This window comes from Anomaloglossus baeobatrachus, chromosome 5, assembly GCF_048569485.1.
Source record: "Anomaloglossus baeobatrachus isolate aAnoBae1 chromosome 5, aAnoBae1.hap1, whole genome shotgun sequence".
Classification (NCBI taxonomy): Eukaryota; Metazoa; Chordata; class Amphibia; order Anura; family Aromobatidae; genus Anomaloglossus; species Anomaloglossus baeobatrachus.
In genome coordinates, this window is record NC_134357.1 from 550,657,562 (window position 1) to 550,677,438 (window position 19,877).

Sequence of the window (19,877 nt, forward strand, 5' to 3'; positions counted from 1 at the left end):
CACTATTTTAACCATAGTCCCCGTTGCCCATGTTTTTTGCGTCGCTATGCGTCCCCCTGTGTGCGTGGCTTTGTGTTTCCTCTAACTTCGCTGTGCGCTTACAACTATGTATTGCCTGGGCGCAACCTTGTGTCCCAATCTTGGCATTAACTATAAACCTGTTGGTTACCCCCCAACTGCTCTCAATTGTCTTTCGGTATGTTTATAGCGTTGCTTTCCCTGAACCCAACTATTCAACCTAGATCTATTGTCAACTAACAACCCCTCAACTGTCCCCCCCTTTACAATCAATCGTCTCATCACTTCCATTTTTTCTGTGATGCTCCTGGCTCCACAATCCCCTCTCAGCCAACTGATTAACATTTACATATAGCCTGTCCCCATTGTTCTGTTTTCTCAAACACCAGAGCAAGGCCTTCCTGGTCAACAACCATGCCAGCATACAATACCCCCTCCCTCATTACCCATATATAGCATTTGTTGCCTCTGATCTCAATTTCACTCCCCCTCCCAGCAGCAGAAGAGACCTGGCTACCAGAAGAGCGATTTATCAGTAGATATTAAAGAGAGAAACCCGGTCCCCCATAGATGTTAGGACCCCCCTACACCCCCGAGGGGGCAGGGCACCTTGGTCAATATAAATTGAAGAGGCGAGGAGAACTAAAGAGAAGAGGGAGTGAGAGAGGAAGTGGAAGTAGAGGAGGAAGTAGGAAGTGGAAGAGGAAGTGGAAGAGGCAGTGGAGGAGGAAGTAGGAAGTAGAGGAGGAAGTGGAAGAGGAAGTACGAAGTAGAAGAGGAAGTGAATGAGGAAGTAAACGTGGAAGAAGAAGTAGGAAGTGGAAAAGGAAGTAGGAAGTGGAAGAGGAAGTAAGAAGTGGAAGAGGAAGTGGAAAAGGAAGTAGGAAGTGGAAGAGGAAGTAGGAAGTGGAAGAGGAAGTGGAAAAGGAATTAGAAAATGGAAGAGGAAGTAGGAAGTGGAGTAGGAAGTGGGAAAGGAGGTATGAAGTGAAAGGTAGCGAAAGGGGGAGTAGGAAGAGGAAGTGGAAGAGGAAATAGGAAGTGGAAGAGGGAGTGGAAAAGGAAGTAGGACGTGGAATAGGAAGTGGAAGAGGAAGTGGAAGAGGAAATAGGAAGTGGAAGAGGAAGTGGAAGTAAAAATGCAATGATAACCAGTAGATGTTACTCATCCCCTGCATTCCGTCAGTCCCTTCTCTCCTGGGCCCCTCAGTTCAAAATATCAATTCTTCTCCTTGTAGCCTCTCTCATGCCGCTCCCTTCTTCTGGTTTCCAGGCCTACGCGACGGCGACCTCCTTGTCTTTGGGCTTCCTGCATGGATCTCTCTCCCCTCCTCTCTCCCCTCCATCCAGTCCTTCCGGCCCAATGCCCGGCTCTCCTCCTCTCCTCCATGCCGGTTATGTTGCCTCTCTGGGGATTCCTCCGTATGGTTTCTGTTCTCCATCTCCTCCATTCACTTCTCCGCCTCCCTCAAGTCTTTCGTCGCAAAAAGGGATCCATCCATGTCTTGTTACTCTCAGTATTGCAGGATAGAGCAGTTGGAATTTTATATCTTTACGGTACAGCGCAGTGCAGATCTTACTAAAGGCTTTCCTTTTGCGTGTAACCTCCGCCGAGTAGTCCCCGAAGATCAGTACTTTATGTCCTTGTAAAGACAATGGGGTCCTCCTTCCTCTAAACGCTCGCAGCAGCTCTTCTTTGTCTTTGTATTCCAAGTATTATATTATCACTTGGCGCGGCCTGGCTGGTCCAGTCACTCCCGTGCTACTTTCCTTCCCATTTGTTCTTCCTGTGCCTGGATACTCTCTTACGGGGCCCACTCTGTGCGCTCTTTCCACCCTGCATTTATGCGTCAGACCCAATGCCTTGGGGAGCTCTGCTTCACATATGCTGTCCAATTGCTGCATGCTTATGGATTCTGGCAGTCCCACCAGCCTTAAATTGTTTCTTCTGGAGCGGTTTTCCAGATCTTCCAGTTTGTCTCTCATGGCCTGGGATCCCTCCACCATCTCCTGCAGCTGCCCCTTTAATGCTGTCACCTCGTCCTCCGTGTCAGAGATTCTTTGCTCCATCTCTGACATCCTGGCTCCCTGCTGTGTGATCTGCTCCTTTAAGGGAGATAGCGCTGCCCCCACATGGCCTCCAAGGAATCCTTGATCCTGTCTGCCAGGTGCACTGCCACTGCACCAGCCAGACGGTCATAGTCTATTTTCAGGCCTGGGAGCTGGTTGTGCTGCTGGGCTGCCCGCTGCTCTCTCAGCTGCTCCCCCTCCATCTGCCTCTGCTCACCTCCCTGCATACCGCTGCGGCCCGCGTCCGCCGCCATTTTCTGCTCCATGTGCTCTCCCTCTGCAGCACCCTGCTTCAGCTGTCTGCCGCTGCTCCGGAGGTACCGCTCCATACACGGTCACCTCCCGCTCCTTGCCTCTCGTTTTCCGCCTCCTCCCGCGGCCATGGGGCTCTTTTCGTCGGTCTGTGGGGCTGAGGAACGTGCGGAGCTCTGTCTCCCGCATCCTCACATCACAGCGCTGGAACCGGAAGTCCACAATGTAATTTATTTATTTGGGCATATTATGTATATGGTAAAATTTATTTTATAGGTGTTTGATAGAGAATTCATTCTGATAGTGTAATTTGATTGGGCATATTATGTATATGGCCAATTATACTATTACGCGTCTTATGATATAAAGCATTTCTTATAACACTAATTCTGATAGTCTAAAGCATTTCTTATAGCACCCATATATAAAGTTTGTGTTTTATAATGTTTGTATAAAATGAAAGACATACACTATCAAAATTTAAAAGTATATTGCTCAGAATTTAATTACATTCAGTTGCACATCAATTCAGTAGGACTGCAAAATGCCATATACAATAAACTTGTATTTAAAACAGTACAATATAAAAGTATTATAATCACAGGCATAAGCTGTCAGAAAAACTATTGTATGCAATGCGAGCCGTGATTTAATTACAGCCATTGCAGAGGTTGCATTAAAGGGAACCTGTCACCAGATTTTTCCCTATTAAAAACCAAAAGTATCACATTCTGCAGCTTCTGGGCTGCATTCTATGAAGGTGCACCTTGTTGCTGGCCCCCTTTTCAGACCTCCAAAACAACTTTATAACATATTACCTTTTTGTATGCAAATTAGTTTGGTTAGCCAGATGGGCGGACTCTATTTCGCCTTCTGTCCCCCCTCAGGCCGCTGTTCGCTGTCCCACAGTCTTGATTTGCATGGCCCCATCATCCTCCACGCCGATGCTGAAGTCTCTCGCAGGCACAGTTAGAAGAGGCCACTATAGCAGGCCTGAGCAAAACCTATTCCTCTTCGCGCGCCGATGTTGTATTTGTGCAGGCTTGAAATTATGGGCGGGTACTGAGGCTGGTGAGGTCATGCACAGCGCTATCCATAATCCCGAGCCTGCGCAAATATCACCGGCGTGCGACAGTGATAGTTTCTGCTCAGGCCTGCGATAGTGGCCTCGGCTAACTGCGCCTGCGCGAGACTGTGACGGGGCCGTCATCATCCATGCAAATCAAAACTGGGGGACGGCAAACAGTGGCAGGAGGGGGGACAGAAGGCGAAATAGAGCCTGTCCATCTGGCAAACCAAACTAATTTGCACACGAAAAGGTAATATTTTATAAAGTTGTTTTGGAGGTCTGAAAAGAGGGCCAGCAACAAGGTGCACCTTCATAGAATGCAGCCCAGAAGGTGATATTTTTTGTTTAATAGGGAGAAATCTGATGACAGGATCCCTTTAAACATCTTAAAAGGACACATTCCTCTGATGAGCAGCAAAAAAAATATACTAAAGAAATGGTGTAAAGCTATAAGAACCCTGAGTGATAAAAAACAGCCAATAAAGAAAAAGAAACGCCTACTAAAGCAGACCGGTGGGTTTATAATCCTCTTTTAGGATTTGCAATTCCGATAATAACAAGTCTACTCACGGGCAAATAATGCAACATACAGAGAAAATGTATCTAGTCCCCAAACAAGATCTAATGAAACTTAGCCCCCCTATTACAGGCAACATATGGGCAGAATGTTATTCGCCGCCTTGATGATGAAATTAGTGAAATTTTACAGCGTCGTGACATACCGGACGACGTGAAAATTAAAAAATATACTGATGTACAACAAAGATACTTGGTTCATGCTAAACACGATGCGATGGAACAATCAACTTTAAAGATCATTAACACTCCTGAGTCTGATCATCAGCAAATGTCAAATTCAGACCCTGATGAAAACAAAACTGTCATTGAAATTGTACGCCTTGTAAGCCAGCGATATAAACTGAATGCTGAATTTTTACTAAACAGACTACTACAGAACAAAAATATTACATCGTTGAATGATAAAAACGAGTTTATTTTCAAAGGTTCCGTATTACCTGGATCAAACATGCTGGATTCAGTACGTAATACATATACAGTTAGGTCCACAAATATTTGGACAGTGACACAATTTTCGCGAGTTGGGCTCTGCATGCCACCACATTGGATTTGAAATGAAATCTCTACAACAGAATTCAAGTGCAGATTGTAACGTTTAATTTGAAGGTTTGAACAAAAATATCTGATAGAAATTGTAGGAATTGTACACATTTCTTTACAAACACTCCACATTTTAGGAGGTCAAAAGTAATTGGACAAATAAACCAAACCCAAACAAAATATTTTTATTTTAAATATTTTGTTGCAAATCCTTTGGAGGCAATCACTGGAACCCATGGACATCACCAAACGCTGGGTTTCCTCCTTCTTAATGCTTTGCCAGGCCTTTACAGCTGCAGCCTTCAAGTCTTGCTTGTTTGTGGGTCTTTCCATCTTAAGTCTGGATTTGAGCAAGTGAAATGCATGCTCAATTGGGTTAAGATCTGGTGATTGACTTGGCCATTGCAGAATGTTCCACTTTTTTGCACTCATGAACTCCTGGGTAGCTTTGGCTGTATGCTTGGGGTCATTGTCCATCTGTACTATGAAGCGCCGTCCGATCAACTTTGCGGCATTTGGCTGAATCTGGGCTGAAAGAATATCCCGGTAGACTTCAGAATTCATCCGGCTGCTCTTGTCTGCTGTTATGTCATCAATAAACACAAGTGACCCAGTGCCATTGAAAGCCATGCATGCCCATGCCATCACGTTGCCTCCACCATGTTTTACAGAGGATGTGGTGTGCCTTGGATCATGTGCCGTTCCCTTTCTTCTCCAAACTTTTTTCTTCCCATCATTCTGGTACAGGTTGATCTTGGTCTCATCTGTCCATAGAATACTTTTCCAGAACTGAGCTGGCTTCATGAGGTGTTTTTCAGCAAATTTAACTCTGGCCTGTCTATTTTTGGAATTGATGAATGGCTTGCATCTAGATGTGAACCCTTTGTATTTACTTTCATGGAGTCTTCTCTTTACTGTTGACTTAGAGACAGATACACCTACTTCACTGAGAGTGTTCTGGACTTCAGTTGATGTTGTGAACGGGTTCTTCTTCACCAAAGAAAGTATGCGGCGATCATCCACCACTGTTGTCATCCGTGGACGCCCAGGCCTTTTTGAGTTCCCAAGCTCACCAGTCAATTCCTTTTTCTCAGAATGTACCCGACTGTTGATTTTGCTACTCCAAGCATGTCTGCTATCTCTCTGATGGATTTTTTCTTTTTTTTCAGCCTTAGGATGTTCTGCTTCACCTCAATTGAGAGTTCCTTAGACCGCATGTTGTCTGGTCACAGCAACAGCTTCCAAATGCAAAACCACACACCTGTAATCAACCCCAGACCTTTTAACTACTTCATTGATTACAGGTTAACGAGGGAGACGCCTTCAGAGTTAATTGCAGCCCTTAGAGTCCCTTGTCCAATTACTTTTGGTCCCTTGAAAAAGAGGAGGCTATGCATTACAGAGCTATGATTCCTAAACACTTTCTCCGATTTGGATGTGAAAACTCTCATATTGCAGCTGGGAGTGTGCAATTATATATATAATTGTATTTCTGAACATGTTTTTGTAAACAGCTAAAATAACAAAACTTGTGTCACTGTCCAAATATTTCTGGACCTAACTGTATACATACATTTAACAAGTTATTGTGTCTTTATTTATTAATGCACATTATGCAAGTGTTAATTTGAAGTATTCCTTTATATGATCCCCAAATAAAAATAACATACGACTTCCTTTCATACCGGTCTAAGGACACAAATACACATGAGAAAAAGATATGGCATATAGTATTAATTTATTACTAGCTCAGAGGTCACTTGCTTCAGCTGGTAAACATGCTTTAATATTCAAAATGCCAAAGGAAGATTCTGCAAACAGCAAATATTTGTAACCACCTCACACAAACACTTAAAATTTACATAGTTACTAAGGTTGAAAAAAGACCTAGGTCCAAGTAGTTCAACCTTTCTCCACCAGTTCTACATTTGGTCACTAAGTCATTTATAACCAACAATGTTGTGTCTACTGAGGAAATCATCCAGCCTTTAAACTATTAAAATAATGTCAAAATTAACATCAAATTTATACAAAAATAAAACAATTAAAATATCCTATATTTATTACCTGTTATTACTGACTTTTATTTGTAGCTGTGCCTCTTCTATTTTTAGTGACCTCCCTTTGTCATTTCCTCTGTTTCCTCCTTCATCATGTCTTTCCATCTCATTTCCTCCGATTCCTGCTTCATCTTCCTTTCATCATTTCCTCTGTCTCCTCCTCCATCAACTCTTTCCACCTCATTTCCTGTGACTCTTCCATCTTTCCTTTCGCATTTTCTCTGACTCCTCCATCTTTTCATCATCTCCTTTGTCCTAACTGTCAAGGTCACCTTCAGCAGAGACTACAGACACATCTCCCGCAATATTATAGACTTTCTTCATTACAGACAAATTCACTGACATTACAATCAATATTTCTAGAATCTCCTGACACTATAGTTTCTACACAATCTTTGGATTTCTCTGATACAAACTCATGAAACATCAACCAAATGTAAAATATTTTTCACTTTCTCTTTTTCTCTGTTAAAAGACACCAGATTAGAATCTGACTTTATATTCTCCATTCCACATTCTATATATAAACTAAAGGCCCAGTCACACACAATGACTTACCAGCGATCCTGAAAACGATGCAACCTGATAGGGATCGCTGGTAAGCCGCTGGGAGGTCGCTGGGGAGATGTCACACAGTCAGACCTTACCATCAATGCAGGAACGATACAGGTCGCAGTTGCGACCTGTATAACGATCTCAGCAGTCACTGTGACCCTGTCACACAGTGTCAAACAGCGATGCGTCCTGCCCAGCAGGACATCGCCTTTGAAGAATATGGCCTGGACCATTCTGCAACGACTAGCGATCTCACAGCAGGTGCCCGATCGCTGGTAGATGTCACACATAACGAGATCGCTAACGGGATCGCTACTGCGTCACAGAAACCGTGACTCAGCAGTGATCTCGCTAGCGATCTCGTTATGTGTGACAGTACCTTAAGCCAAAAAAAATCTTCAAAGTTAGACTTATCTGAAGATGTAAATCTTCACTTTGTTTTGAAAGATAAGAAATAAACCTAATTTCTTTACCTGAAGATAACGCAGCTTGTAGCTCCTTTCTACAAAATGGATACAGCCGCACACTAAATGCCATCAATGTATAAGGGAACTCTGGTACTGCATTACTGCTATATGAAAAAATGAGATTTTTAGTTTATGAATTGGCCAATGCATGTAAGCCCGAAAACCAACGGCAAGGTAAAGCTCAATATTCCGTGTACCTATGTAAAATGCCACTATCTAGGTTAAAAACATCCGTGTCTGGGCAGCTGGACTAAAAAATCTAACTTGAAATGCCACTATCTGGACTAACCTCCATGTCTGGGCAGCTGGGACTCCTGGTATAAGGATCATGAACACAGCCTGGTGAAGGCCGGTTTCACACATCCGGCTTTTCGCCGGTTTGCCGGATCCGGCGCTCTCCCGTACAGACAATACAGTACAGTGACAGCGCTGTAACTTCCGGGTCACATGTGCCGGTCACATGACAGTATGTGACCGGCGCTTGTTGCGCTGTCACTGTACTGTAGTCACTGTATGGGAGAGCGCCGGATCCGGCAAACCAGCGAAAAGCCGGATGTGTGAAACCGGCCTTATAGGGCGGAGTGCTCAGTCAGAAAGAAACTCACTACAAATATTTCAAAAAACTGACCCGCACATCCTACAAGTGTGTATAGGTTCCCTTATACATTGATGGCATTTAGTGTGCAGCTGTATCCATTTTGTATTTGCTATGTTTTTTCAGCTGGCACCTATACACACTTGGCACCGAAATATAGAACAAAAAATTCTAAGGAGAACCGATTTGGTCAAAAAAAGTATAACAAATTGTATTATTAAAATGAATGCCAACTGGCAGAGAGCTAAAAACAGGGGCATCACATGTGTAAATATTGAATGTAAATATTGAACAGGTAGGGACAGGTATCAATGTACAGGTATAAGGATACTAGACCTGATGGTTTATAAAGGAAAAAAAATAAATAAAAAAAAATAAAAAAATTCAGGTATACAAAGCCATATCAAGTTAACATAGTTATTCATAGTAATGTCAATGGTAAATATACAGTAATAAATCATCAGGAATCTGTTTAATAAAAGAGGGGGTAATGATGAACACATATATAACCAGCCAATGAGGGTGTTAAAAGCAAAACCATATGTATAGTTGTCAACTTTAACATTAGTATATGCAGTAATGAGAGCTGTGGTATGCTGTGTAAATGGATGTTAAGGAGGTATGCATATACAGCTCAAAGAAATTATTAATATGGCCTATTGTGCAAAAATAGAGACATAGGTGTCCAAATATTTTTTTTTTTTTCCTTTATAAACCATCAGGTCTAGTATCCTTATACCTGTACATTGATACCTGTCCCTATCTGTTCAATATTTACACGTGATGCCCCTGTTTTTAGCTCTCTGCCAATTGGCATTCATTTAAATAATAAAATTTGTTATACTTTTTTGACCAAATCGGCTCTCCTTAGAATTTTTTGTTCTATATCTCAGTGCCTAGTCTCTGCTATTGTAGGTCAGCTACATCCATAGGACCTACACACTACTTTTTTGGAACATATATTTATTATTTTACACCATATACCTTTTAGTGTTGTGCATGGTCGCATATTTCTCTGATCAATTTCTGTATGTACCTATACACACTTGTAGGATGTGCGGGTCAGTTTTTTTTAAATATTTGTAGTGAGTTTCTTTCTGACTGAGCACTCCGCCCTATAAACCAGGCTGTGTTCATGATCCTTATACCAGGAGTCCTAGCTGCCCAGACATGGAGGTTAGTCCAGATAGTGGCATTTCAAGTTAGATTTTTTAGTCTAGCTGCCCAGACACGGATGTTTTTAACCTAGATAGTGGCATTTTAGTTACGTACCCGGAATATTGAGATTTACTTTGCCATTGGTTTCCGGGCTTACATGCATTGGCCAATTCATAAACTAAAAATCTCATTTTTTCATATAGCAGTAATGCAGTACCAGAGTTCCCTTATACATTGATGGCATTTAGTGTGCAGCTGTATCCATTTTGTATGTAGCACCTTTGTGACTTTGCTAGCTGCTATCCTCAGCACATCTGACACTTGTAGTACATCTTATGATTCCGTACGTCTGTCACTTCTAGAACTTTACAATAATTGTGGCACATATCCTCTCATCAGAAGATTCTGGGTTCACCCGCAGTAAAAGCTTGACATTTGTGGTTGAGTCTTCACCTGTCATACTCCCCCTTCAACCTTTGAGATTGAGTGTCACATCATATGCAGGACAGCGAGAGACGGGGGCTCTCCTATACTGTTCCTAATGCTATGGAACCCTAGGCAATCCCTGACTTTCTGATTACTCCTAAAGGTAGAGACACCAGAGTCCCATACCTTATTATTCTTCTGGCCAGATCAAACCTTTCAGCCCCCCAAGGAAGACAGAGGCAGGAGTGTGATGGAAACACAGATTAAGACAGAAAGGGTAAAATCAAAGTTTTGAAACACTGCAAACTCAGAGGAATAAACAGTAAGAAGCTAAGGAGAAAAGCAAGAATAAGAAGGTTGCAAAAAAAATAGATAACAAGCGTTAACAACACAGCCGCCTACAGCAATAACGCACAACAACCACCAGTAAGTCTGGATCACAACACGACACCAGGCCAGTATAGGTAAACTATAGCTGGCATTAATGGAATAATCCAGCCAGCATATATAGGAGGGTAGCGAACGTGACTGGCTCCCCACAGCATGTAATAAAAGAGACAAACAAGCAGTCCTGCAGAGGTTACCTCTTGCTAGCCTGCCTAAGTCTGTGGGTCGAAACCCGCGTCTACCTTTGCTGATCACAGACATCAGAGAAGTTAGCAGGCAGGGTGCCAGAATATGTAGTTTCCACAGATCCTTGATGACAGCTGGTGATTCCTGCAAAAATCTCCTTGTCAATATGTTCAATATACTTTGTGTATATATTTGTAAATTTCAGGACCTAATTACATTCTGCTATTTAAGCTAACAAGATCTCCAAACAATATATATAAAAAGATATTGGTTTATTAAAAGATCTTTAAAAAGGTTTATTGTAGCGATATACAGAATAAGTAAATAATCCATTTCTGTATTACCTTTTTTCATGGTTGCTGGCTCTATCAGCTATGTGGCGGTCACCTTGTCACACAGGATTGTTTTTTAAAAATTGCTTATTATTGTTCAAAAATATGGTATGTTCAAAGGTAAAATTCCTTTCTCATTTAATTACACAATGTTCTGTTATATGGTTTTTGTAATATAAGGACTTCTCAACTGTGTGATTTCTTTGATGTCTAACAAGATTTGATCTGTAGCTAAAACATTTCCCACATTCTGAACATGAAAATGGCTTCTCCCCTGTGTGGGTTCTGTGATGTGCAGCAAGATGTGACTTTTCGTTAAAACATTTCCCACATTCTGAACACAAAAAAGGTTTTTCCCCTGTGTGGGTTCTGTGGTGTACAGCAAGATGTGATTTGTGGTTAAAACATTTCCCACATTCTGAACATGAAAAAGGTTTTTCCCCTGTGTGGGTTCTGTAGTGTGCAGCAAGATGTGATTTCTGGTTAAAACACTTCCCACATTCTGAACATGAAAAATGTTTTTTCCCTGTGTGAATTCTCTGATGTGAAATAAGACGCAAGTTGTCTCCAAAACATTTCCCACATTCTGCACATGAAAATGTTTTTTCCCCTGTGTGGGTTCTCTGATGTAGGATAAGATCTAATTTGTCTCCAAAACATTTCCCACATTCTGAACATGAAAATGGCTTCTCACCTATGTGGGTTCTGTGGTGTGCAACAAGATGTGATTTCTTTTGAAAATATTTCCCACATTCTGAACATGAATATAGCTTCTCACCTGTGTGGGTTCTGTGGTGTGCAGCAAGATGTGATTTGTGGTTAAAACATTTCCCACATTCTGAACATGAAAAAGGTTTTTCCCCTGTGTGAATTCTCTGATGTGAAATAAGATGTGATTTGTCTCCAAAACATTTCCCACATTCTACACATGAAAATGGCTTTTCCCCTGTGTGGATTCTGTGGTGTGCAACAACATGTGATTTCATTTGAAAATATTTCCCACATTCTGAACACGAATATGGCTTCTCACCTGTGTGGGTTCTGTGGTGTGTAGCAAGATTTGATTTCTTTTGAAAATGTTTCCCACATTCTGAACATGAATATGGCTTCACACCTGTGTGGGTTCTGTAGTGTGGAGCAAGATGTGATTTGTGGTTAAAACATTTCCCACATTCTGAACATGAATATGGCTTCTCACCTGTGTGGGTTCTGTGGTGTGCAGCAAGATGTGATTTGTGGTTAAAACATTTCCCACATTCTGAACATGAAAATGACTTCTTTGCTTTAAGGGAATTTTGCATTTTAATGGCTATTTTCTGACTTTTATTTTTCTTAGTAGTCTGTAGTAATTCAGAAGAGAGGAACTGTTTCATAGGATCAGATGAGAGATCTTTGCTGTGAAGGGATGATGGGATATCTGGAGTAATGGCATACACTTCAATTGTATCCTGTGAGATATCAAGTTCATCAGATTTATAAATTGAGGAAGTCAGTTGTCCTGATTTTCTGGCACCGTCATCTGATAGAAATAAAACCAGTTATTATTTTTTAATAAAATATTTGTGAAATTTATGTTTTTGAACATTTCAACCATAGAAATAGCAAGTTATAAAAGCAAAATACAAATTTATCACCATGACAATGACAGTTCAGTCTAATTGAAGATCCCATAGCATGAACCATAAAGTATGGTGTTCAACTGTTGTTCATTCTGCCTCCCAAATATTGGAATAAAAAGCCACCAAAAATCGTTTAGGCACATATTATACCAATAAAAACTTCTATCCATCCCACAAAAAAAGCCCCACTCAGTTTCATCATGTGTCAATGGAAAAAACAAAGGATTTCCACATTATTAGTGGCTCAAAGGCTCTTGAAAAGCAACATGGCTTCCATCAACCAATCCAGCAAAATCAGCTTTCTCAATTCAAACCTCCCCCTCATTTCTCAGTCTTGCAAAATGTGCCCAGACCACATTTAGCATCTATGTAATTTGGCATTGCTGTAGTGAGAATAACCCACTGAATTTATGGTGTGCATGTCTCCTGGAGCACAATCTGTGCTCTACGTATTGGATAATAAAATGGCATATTTGCAATTTTCACTCTACAACATCCACTGCGTTCTAATTCCTGGAAAGTGCCTGTGGAGTCAAAATAGTCAGAACTATGGAAAAATTTACAGTGTTAAAATTTCCAAAATGGAGTCCCTTTATGAGACTTTCTACTGCTCTGATTTTCTAACATTTTGTCATATTAGGTCATCTACAAATGGTGTGTCACATCTCCTTAGGAATCTGCTTCAGCGACATCCGATTCTGTGACCAGGCGCCGCCATATTTGCTCTGCCTGTGGTGCTGATGATGGAGACATCAGAATCAGAAGGGTGGCGCAGGCTCTGGCAGTCACTAGGATTAGGGTGGTGGGAACCTGTAGTACCATCCAGTGTGGCAGTATGGGTGTGTGTACAGTCCAGCTGGAGTACTTAGCTCACTTTTTCAGGCAACTGAAAAGCACTGTACCCTAGTAAAGCTCAAAGCATAATGCTAGATGTTGCCAGATATAGCCTTGTTCTCCTCTGGTTCAGTTCTGTATGCTCAGCACCTGGCTTGTCTATTTTTTTTCCTCTTGTGACCCCGGCTTGCTTACTGACTACTCTTGCGTCTTCCGAGTTTCTATTTTCTCTGCCCTCTTGGTTCTAACCCAGCTACCTAACTATTTTTCTTGCCATATCGCACAACCGAACAGCAAAAGTTTGACTCTGTGCCGTCAAACTTTGGGGCTGTGTAAGTCTAGACCCATTTATAGAGGTTATTATAATGATTATTAATTATTATTATTATTAATATAACACCATTTATTCCATTGCCCTTTACATGTGAAAAGGGGTCTATATAATAAAAATAAGTACAGTACTCATGAACAATAGAAGGCAGAGACTGATACAGGAGGAGAGAAGACCCTGCCTACAAGGGCTCATAGTCTACAAGAGATGGGTGGCGATACAATAGGTGAGGGTAGATCTGATCATGCAGTATTAAATTTTAATAAGGGTTGCTGCAGGTTGGAGGTTTGTCGGAAGAGATAGGTTTTCCTTCTTTTGAAGGTTTCCATGGTAGGCAAGAGTCTGATATGTGGGGGATAGACGGAGAAATCTTGTATGAGATAGTGGGAAGAGGAGATAAGAGGGAATGAGACCTTGTCAAGAACGGAGGTTACGTGCAGCTAGGTACTAGGAGACTAGGACACAGATGTATGGAGGACACAGGTTGCAGACGGCTTTGTATGTCATGGATAGGGTTTTTGGCAATGGGAAGCCATCGGAGAGATTTGCAGAGAGGAGAGGCCAGGGAATAAAGAGGGGAAAGGGTGATTAGTCAGGCAGCAGAGTTTAAGATAGAGAGTTTGAAAGGAGAGGTTCTGAGAGTGATAGAAGGGAGGCCACAGAGCAGGAGCTTGCAGTAGTTGAGGTGGGAGATGAAAGGGGCATGCAGAAGTGCTTTTGCAGATTCTTGGTTAAGGAATGTACAGATTTCTCACACATTTTTGAGTTGGAAATGGCAATAGGTGAAAACAGCATGGAGTTGTGGCTTAAAGGAGAGAGCAGAGTCAAGGGTCACCTTGAGGCAGCAAGCTTGCGGGACTGGGAGAGTGAGCAGCCTTTACATTAATAGATAAGTCTGTGGAGCGAGTTGATTGAGATGGGAGAAACATGATTAATTCTGTTTTTTCCATGTTAGGTTTTTGAAATCAAGCAAAGAAAAAGGAAGAAATGAAGGGCAGACATTGTAGGATGCTAGTTAGTAAGGAGGTTATATCGGATCTAGAGAGGTAAATCTATGTGTTGTTGGCTTAGAGATGAAATTGAGAGCTGTAGCACTCTATGAGCTGTCCCAGGCTGTAAGATGGAAAAGAGCAGGGGTCAAAGAACTGAACTTTGAGGGACATCTACAGATAGAGGGCGAGAGGAGGAGGTGGTGTGTGAATGGGAGATGCTGAATGTCTGGTCTATTAGGTATGAAGAGATCGAAGATAGGCCCAAGTGTGTGATGTAATAGGAGGGAATTTTCCACTGTGTAGAATGTATAATTCCTATCCTTGGAGGAAATCTTTTTGGAGAAAAATGCACACGGTCTCAGATTGGTTAGTGAAGCGGGTCCCTGACACAGCACTGCACCCACTCCCACCTCTGATGCGTCCACCTCTACAATGAACGGTCCCAAGTGATCGGGCTGAGCAAGCACCAAAGCGGTCATATAACATTTTTTTAGCTTTCCAAACGCTTCAACCGCCAGAGACGACCAAACCTTAACATCAGTCTCCTTACGGGTGAGATCAGTGAGTGTCTTGACCACCTGCGAGAACCTCTTAATAAATTTTCTGTAATAATTGGTGAAACCAAGAAAACACTGGAGACTCTTGAACTCCCTAAGTTGTACCCAATTAACAATAGCTTGTACCTTTCCGAGATCCATACGAAACCCCTTGGCCGAGAGAATAAATCCTAGAAGGGACTCTTTGTCGGATGAAAAAATGAGAATATCATCCAAATACACAACCGCAAAAAGCCCAATGAAATCAGAAAATACGTCATTCATGAAATTCTGAAATACAGCAGGAGCGTTTGTGAGACAGAAGGGCATGACTAGGTTCTCAAACAAGCCCTTAGAGGTGAGAAATGCTGTTTTCCACTCATCCCCCTCCTGGATGCGAACGAGGTGATAGATTCCCCTGAGGTCCAGATTAGAGAACCATTTTGCTCCAGATAACTGATTATAGAGATCTGGGATGAGTGGAAAGTGATAGGCATTTTGGACCGCAATTTTATTGAGTTCACGAAAATCAAGGCATGAGCGTAAGCCACCATCTTTTTTTTTTTTTAACAAAAAAGAAACCAGCAGACACAGACAAGACAGAGGGATGGAAGTGACTTTTACGTAAACCATCGGAAATATACTTTTTCATAGCAGCGCGTTCCGGGCCAGAAAACGGGCCTTGGGCAATTTAGCACCCGTAATGAGATTGATGGTACAATCGTAAGGGCGATGTGGTGGCAAAACCCCAGCCTCTTTTTCAGAAAACACATCTCCAAAATCTATTAGGTACTCCGGAATACCCTCCACATTAGTGGAAGAAACTTGAACAGTAGTAAGACAACCATTTGCACAATTAGGACCCCATTTAACAATATCACGAGATTCCCAGTCAATAACAGGGTTATGCATCTGTAACCAGGGGAATCCCAACACCATCCCAGCCGGAAGGTTATCCATGATATGACATGAAATAAGTTGAAGGGAGCCCACTTTGAGAAGGAACCTCAGAAACAAATTTAACCACATTCTGGGACAACGGTGTCTTATCAATGGAAATAATATGAATAGGAGTCTCTAGCCTAAGGCGGGCTTTGCACACTACGACATCGCAGGCCGATGCTGCGATGCCGAGTGCGATAGTCCCCGCCCCCGTCGCAGCAGCGATATGTGGTGATAGCTGGCGTAGCGAAAGTTATCGCTACGCCAGCTTCACACACACACTCACCTGCCGTGCGACGTCCCTGTGGCCGGCGACCCGCCTCCTTGTTAAGGGGGCGGGTCGTGCGGCGTCACTGCGACGTCACACGGCAGGCGACCAATCGGAGCGGAGGGGCGGAGATGAGCAGGATGTAAACATCCTGCCCACCTCCTTCCTTCCGCATATCCTACGGAAGCCGCAGTGACGCCGGTAGGAGATGTTCCTCGCTCCTGCGGCTTCACACACAGCGATGTGTGCTGCCGCAGGAGCGAGGAACAACATCGGACCATTGCGTCAGCGTAATTATGAATTACGCCGACGCTGCAGCGATGATACGATTACGACACATTTGCGCTCGTTAATCGTATCATCCAGGCTTTACACACTGCGATGTCGCATGCGATGCCGGATGTGCGTCACTTTCAATTTGACCCCACCGACATCGCACCTGCGATGTCGCAGTGTGCAAAGTGCCCCTTAATGTCCCTATCTTAGCTTTGGACACCAGACTAGAGTCAGTGAAATTTAGGGAGGATCCACAGTCTACAAAAGCAGAGGCAGAAAGGCAACACTCTCTCATACAGAGTTCCACCTCCAACAGAATCTTTTGAAATGAAGAAAAGGGTACCCGAGAGTCTGGGTGACCTCCTTAACCATCACCCAGAATAAGGCGTTCCCCGGCGGCTTGGCGTTTGAAGGGCAAGTGGGTCAGACCTTCTTCCAATATCCCGAACCTCCGCAATAGAAACACAACCTCCTTTCCCTTCGCCGTCTCCTCTCTTTTTCCTTGGAATCAATAGCACCAACCTCCATGAGTTCAAGATGTGGAACAACCTCAGACTTGACAGGACAAAATGGAGTCTCTCGCAGGGTCATCCCTCTCTCCCGCAACCTCTGATCCATACATACTGCCTTGGTCATGGCCTCCTCCAAAGAACTAGGTGGAGGATGAAGGGCCATAGCGTCCTTTAGATGATCAGAGAGTCCTCTCCTGAACTGGCATCTTAAAACAGAGTCGTTCCAGGACACCTTAGTGGACCACTGCCTGAACTCAGAACTCAGAACAATACTATTCAGCCGTGTGACTTCCCTGAACGAGACCCATAATTGTGTCCTCCGCCACCATGACCTGGTCAGGTTCCTCATAAATAAGTCCCAGGGTGTCAAAAAACCTATTCACCGACATACGTTCAGGGGCTGTTGGGGGCAACGAGAAGGCCCATGTCTTAGGACCCTCCCTGAGCAAGGAGATAATTATCCCCACCCACTGGCTCTGATCCCCAGAGGATCGGGGTCTAAGGGAGAAAAATAATCTACAACTCTCTCTAAACATAAAAAACTTCTCTTTCTCATCAGACAATGTATCAGGAAACTTAACCATGGGTTCAGGAGAGTGCAGGGAAATATCACCGGGATCCGGCTGTCTAATGGCCGCCTGAGCCATGGAACCCTGGAGGGTTTTTACCACGGCCATAAGCTCCTCCTGAAGCTGATTATGGGCAGCGGTCAGAGATGTATGCTCCATGAACAGATCCTGCACCATCTGGGTTAACTCTGACATCTGATCCGCAAGTGCACGTAAGGGGTCCATAACAAGAGAAAAAGTATGGGTTGGTTATAATGTCACGCTGTACAAAGTGCTGGTAAAAGATAGTACAGCGTATTACCAACTAGCTGGTAGCAAAGTAGTGAAGAAGAGTAAAAGCAAAACTGTAACAGAAAGGAGGCTGAAGTACAGCAGAGTAACTTCAGCAGGCAATTCACAGGCGAACTACCAGGGGGCAATAGAGTAGTCAAGCAGTCAGGGTCTAGGCGGGAAGTAAGTCACTGCAGAGAAAGGATCAAGAGCAGGTCAAAAAATAGAACCGAGGTCGGATGCCAGGAGATCAGGTATGCACAGGAAAACACAAAGGGCACAGGGAACAGAAGACAAGACAGGAGGTTGAGGAGACACAAACACGGGAAGGAGGATAAACCAGGATGGGTAAACAACTGACAGGAGCGGGAAGTCAGGGACTTGAGCAGATGGACGAACACGGGGGGGGGGGGTACAGGTCAGGGCACGGTAACAAGGAGTCAGATCAAACAGGAAATCTCACCAGAGCCAGTCACAGGCTGCAGAGCAAAACTATAACCAGCACTGGAATGCTGGTGCTGTGACCAGATATAATGTCTCCTGAAACCTGAACGAGCCTGATGGGAGTTAACCCCTGACATGACCAGGCCGGGTCTGTAAAACTCTGGAGCGGGGACTACCGGTCCTGGATCATGACAGTAGCATTACCTATTTTGATTCACTGGCGACTCTATAGCAGGTACAGACAGCAGTCCCTATTTCTATAATTACGGTAAATGCCAATATGTGGCACACATCTTTCCCTACACTGCACGCCCCTAGTCTACACTGTCGCTATCCTATGTATCGCAACTACGAATCATTAAACCCCTAGCTAAGCTGTCTAGCAGCCCCGGCGGCAGCACAATCCCTTATGTTTCACATTCACAAAATGACGCTGACGCCACGTGTCCGCATTTTATATACAGATGGATATACGACTAAGACAGCCAATGACAATCCTGAGTCTGAACCTTGTGATATTTACTGCACTGTGATTGGCTGCAGGAACATCCACAAATAAAGTTAAGAAAAAAAAATTGTGCTTCAAGCCTCTGGCTTTTCCCGTGTGCCCACCCCCTCCACTCATAAAAACACCCCCCCCCTAGATGTGATAAACTTAATTTGGATGCCGATTTGTTATTCTGTTATATGTATTCTGTTTTAATAAAAAAGTATCTGATTTTAAAAAAAAAAAAACAAAAAAAAAAAAACACACCCCCCATTCATCATACAGCACCATAATCCTATCTAAAAGCATAACATGTTATTAAAAAATAATTTTGTTAAAATGCGATCACTGATTGAACAAAACTGAATATCAACGACTTTTTGGAAAAAATGCTCGGGTTATCAAACAGGCTAAGGCTCGTACCGAATTTAAAATTGCAAACCTTTATCGAACAGGTTCGCTTATTTCTAGTAGGAACCATATTATCACATTCAGCAGCACAAAATAGAGAGAAGGTAGATACATCTTACATGATGCCAGGATTCTAGGAAGGAAGCAGCATCATTACCCTCTGCTTTCTCTTAGAGGCCCATCATAAAATTATTCTTCAACTGATTTTTTTAACTTGTCCGCACATTCTAAGTACACTGCTATTTGGCTTTGTAGCTTTCAGATCTGGACCACTGTGAGTACGTAACTACTAATTCCAACAGAAGGACCTCCAATGCCCAAAGTAATGAGGACAATTTCAACGCATTCGTTTAATGGCAGAATGGTGAGCACTTGAGTGTGATATGGCCGAACTACACCACCGATAAAGCAGCCACAGCCGGTGACTGAGAAGAATCTGTGACTTCTCTGCATTTAGTGATCACTACTCACCTGGGTGGTTATCTGTAGGAATCTCCTCTTTACTCTGCTCACCACCCCTCACATATGTCTCTGTAGTATTAATATGGGTCAGATCTTCACCCTGAAACAAATATTGTAAAAGTCACAGATAGATGGAGAAGTCACATCTATGATCAGCTCTAATCCTGCCATCTCCACCGTTCTCATTACACAAATATAAAACATATACTACTGGTGGATAGAGATGAGCG

General features: G+C 43.0%; 1 protein-coding gene across 1 annotated transcript in view; it reads right to left on the reverse strand.

Annotated features, from left to right (window-relative positions):
• Nucleotides 1-9,645: 9,645 nt before the first annotated feature.
• Nucleotides 9,646-19,877, reverse strand: part of LOC142312243 (uncharacterized) — a 32,444-nt gene continuing 22,212 nt past the window's right edge. Inside the window, exons 7-8 of the mRNA XM_075351165.1 lie at nucleotides 19,657-19,747; nucleotides 9,646-12,213 (exon numbers count right to left, since the gene is read on the reverse strand). Coding sequence (XP_075207280.1) covers nucleotides 10,829-12,213; nucleotides 19,657-19,747 — 1,476 coding nt within the window. The 3' untranslated portion in view covers nucleotides 9,646-10,828. The remainder of the gene's footprint in view (nucleotides 12,214-19,656; nucleotides 19,748-19,877) is intronic.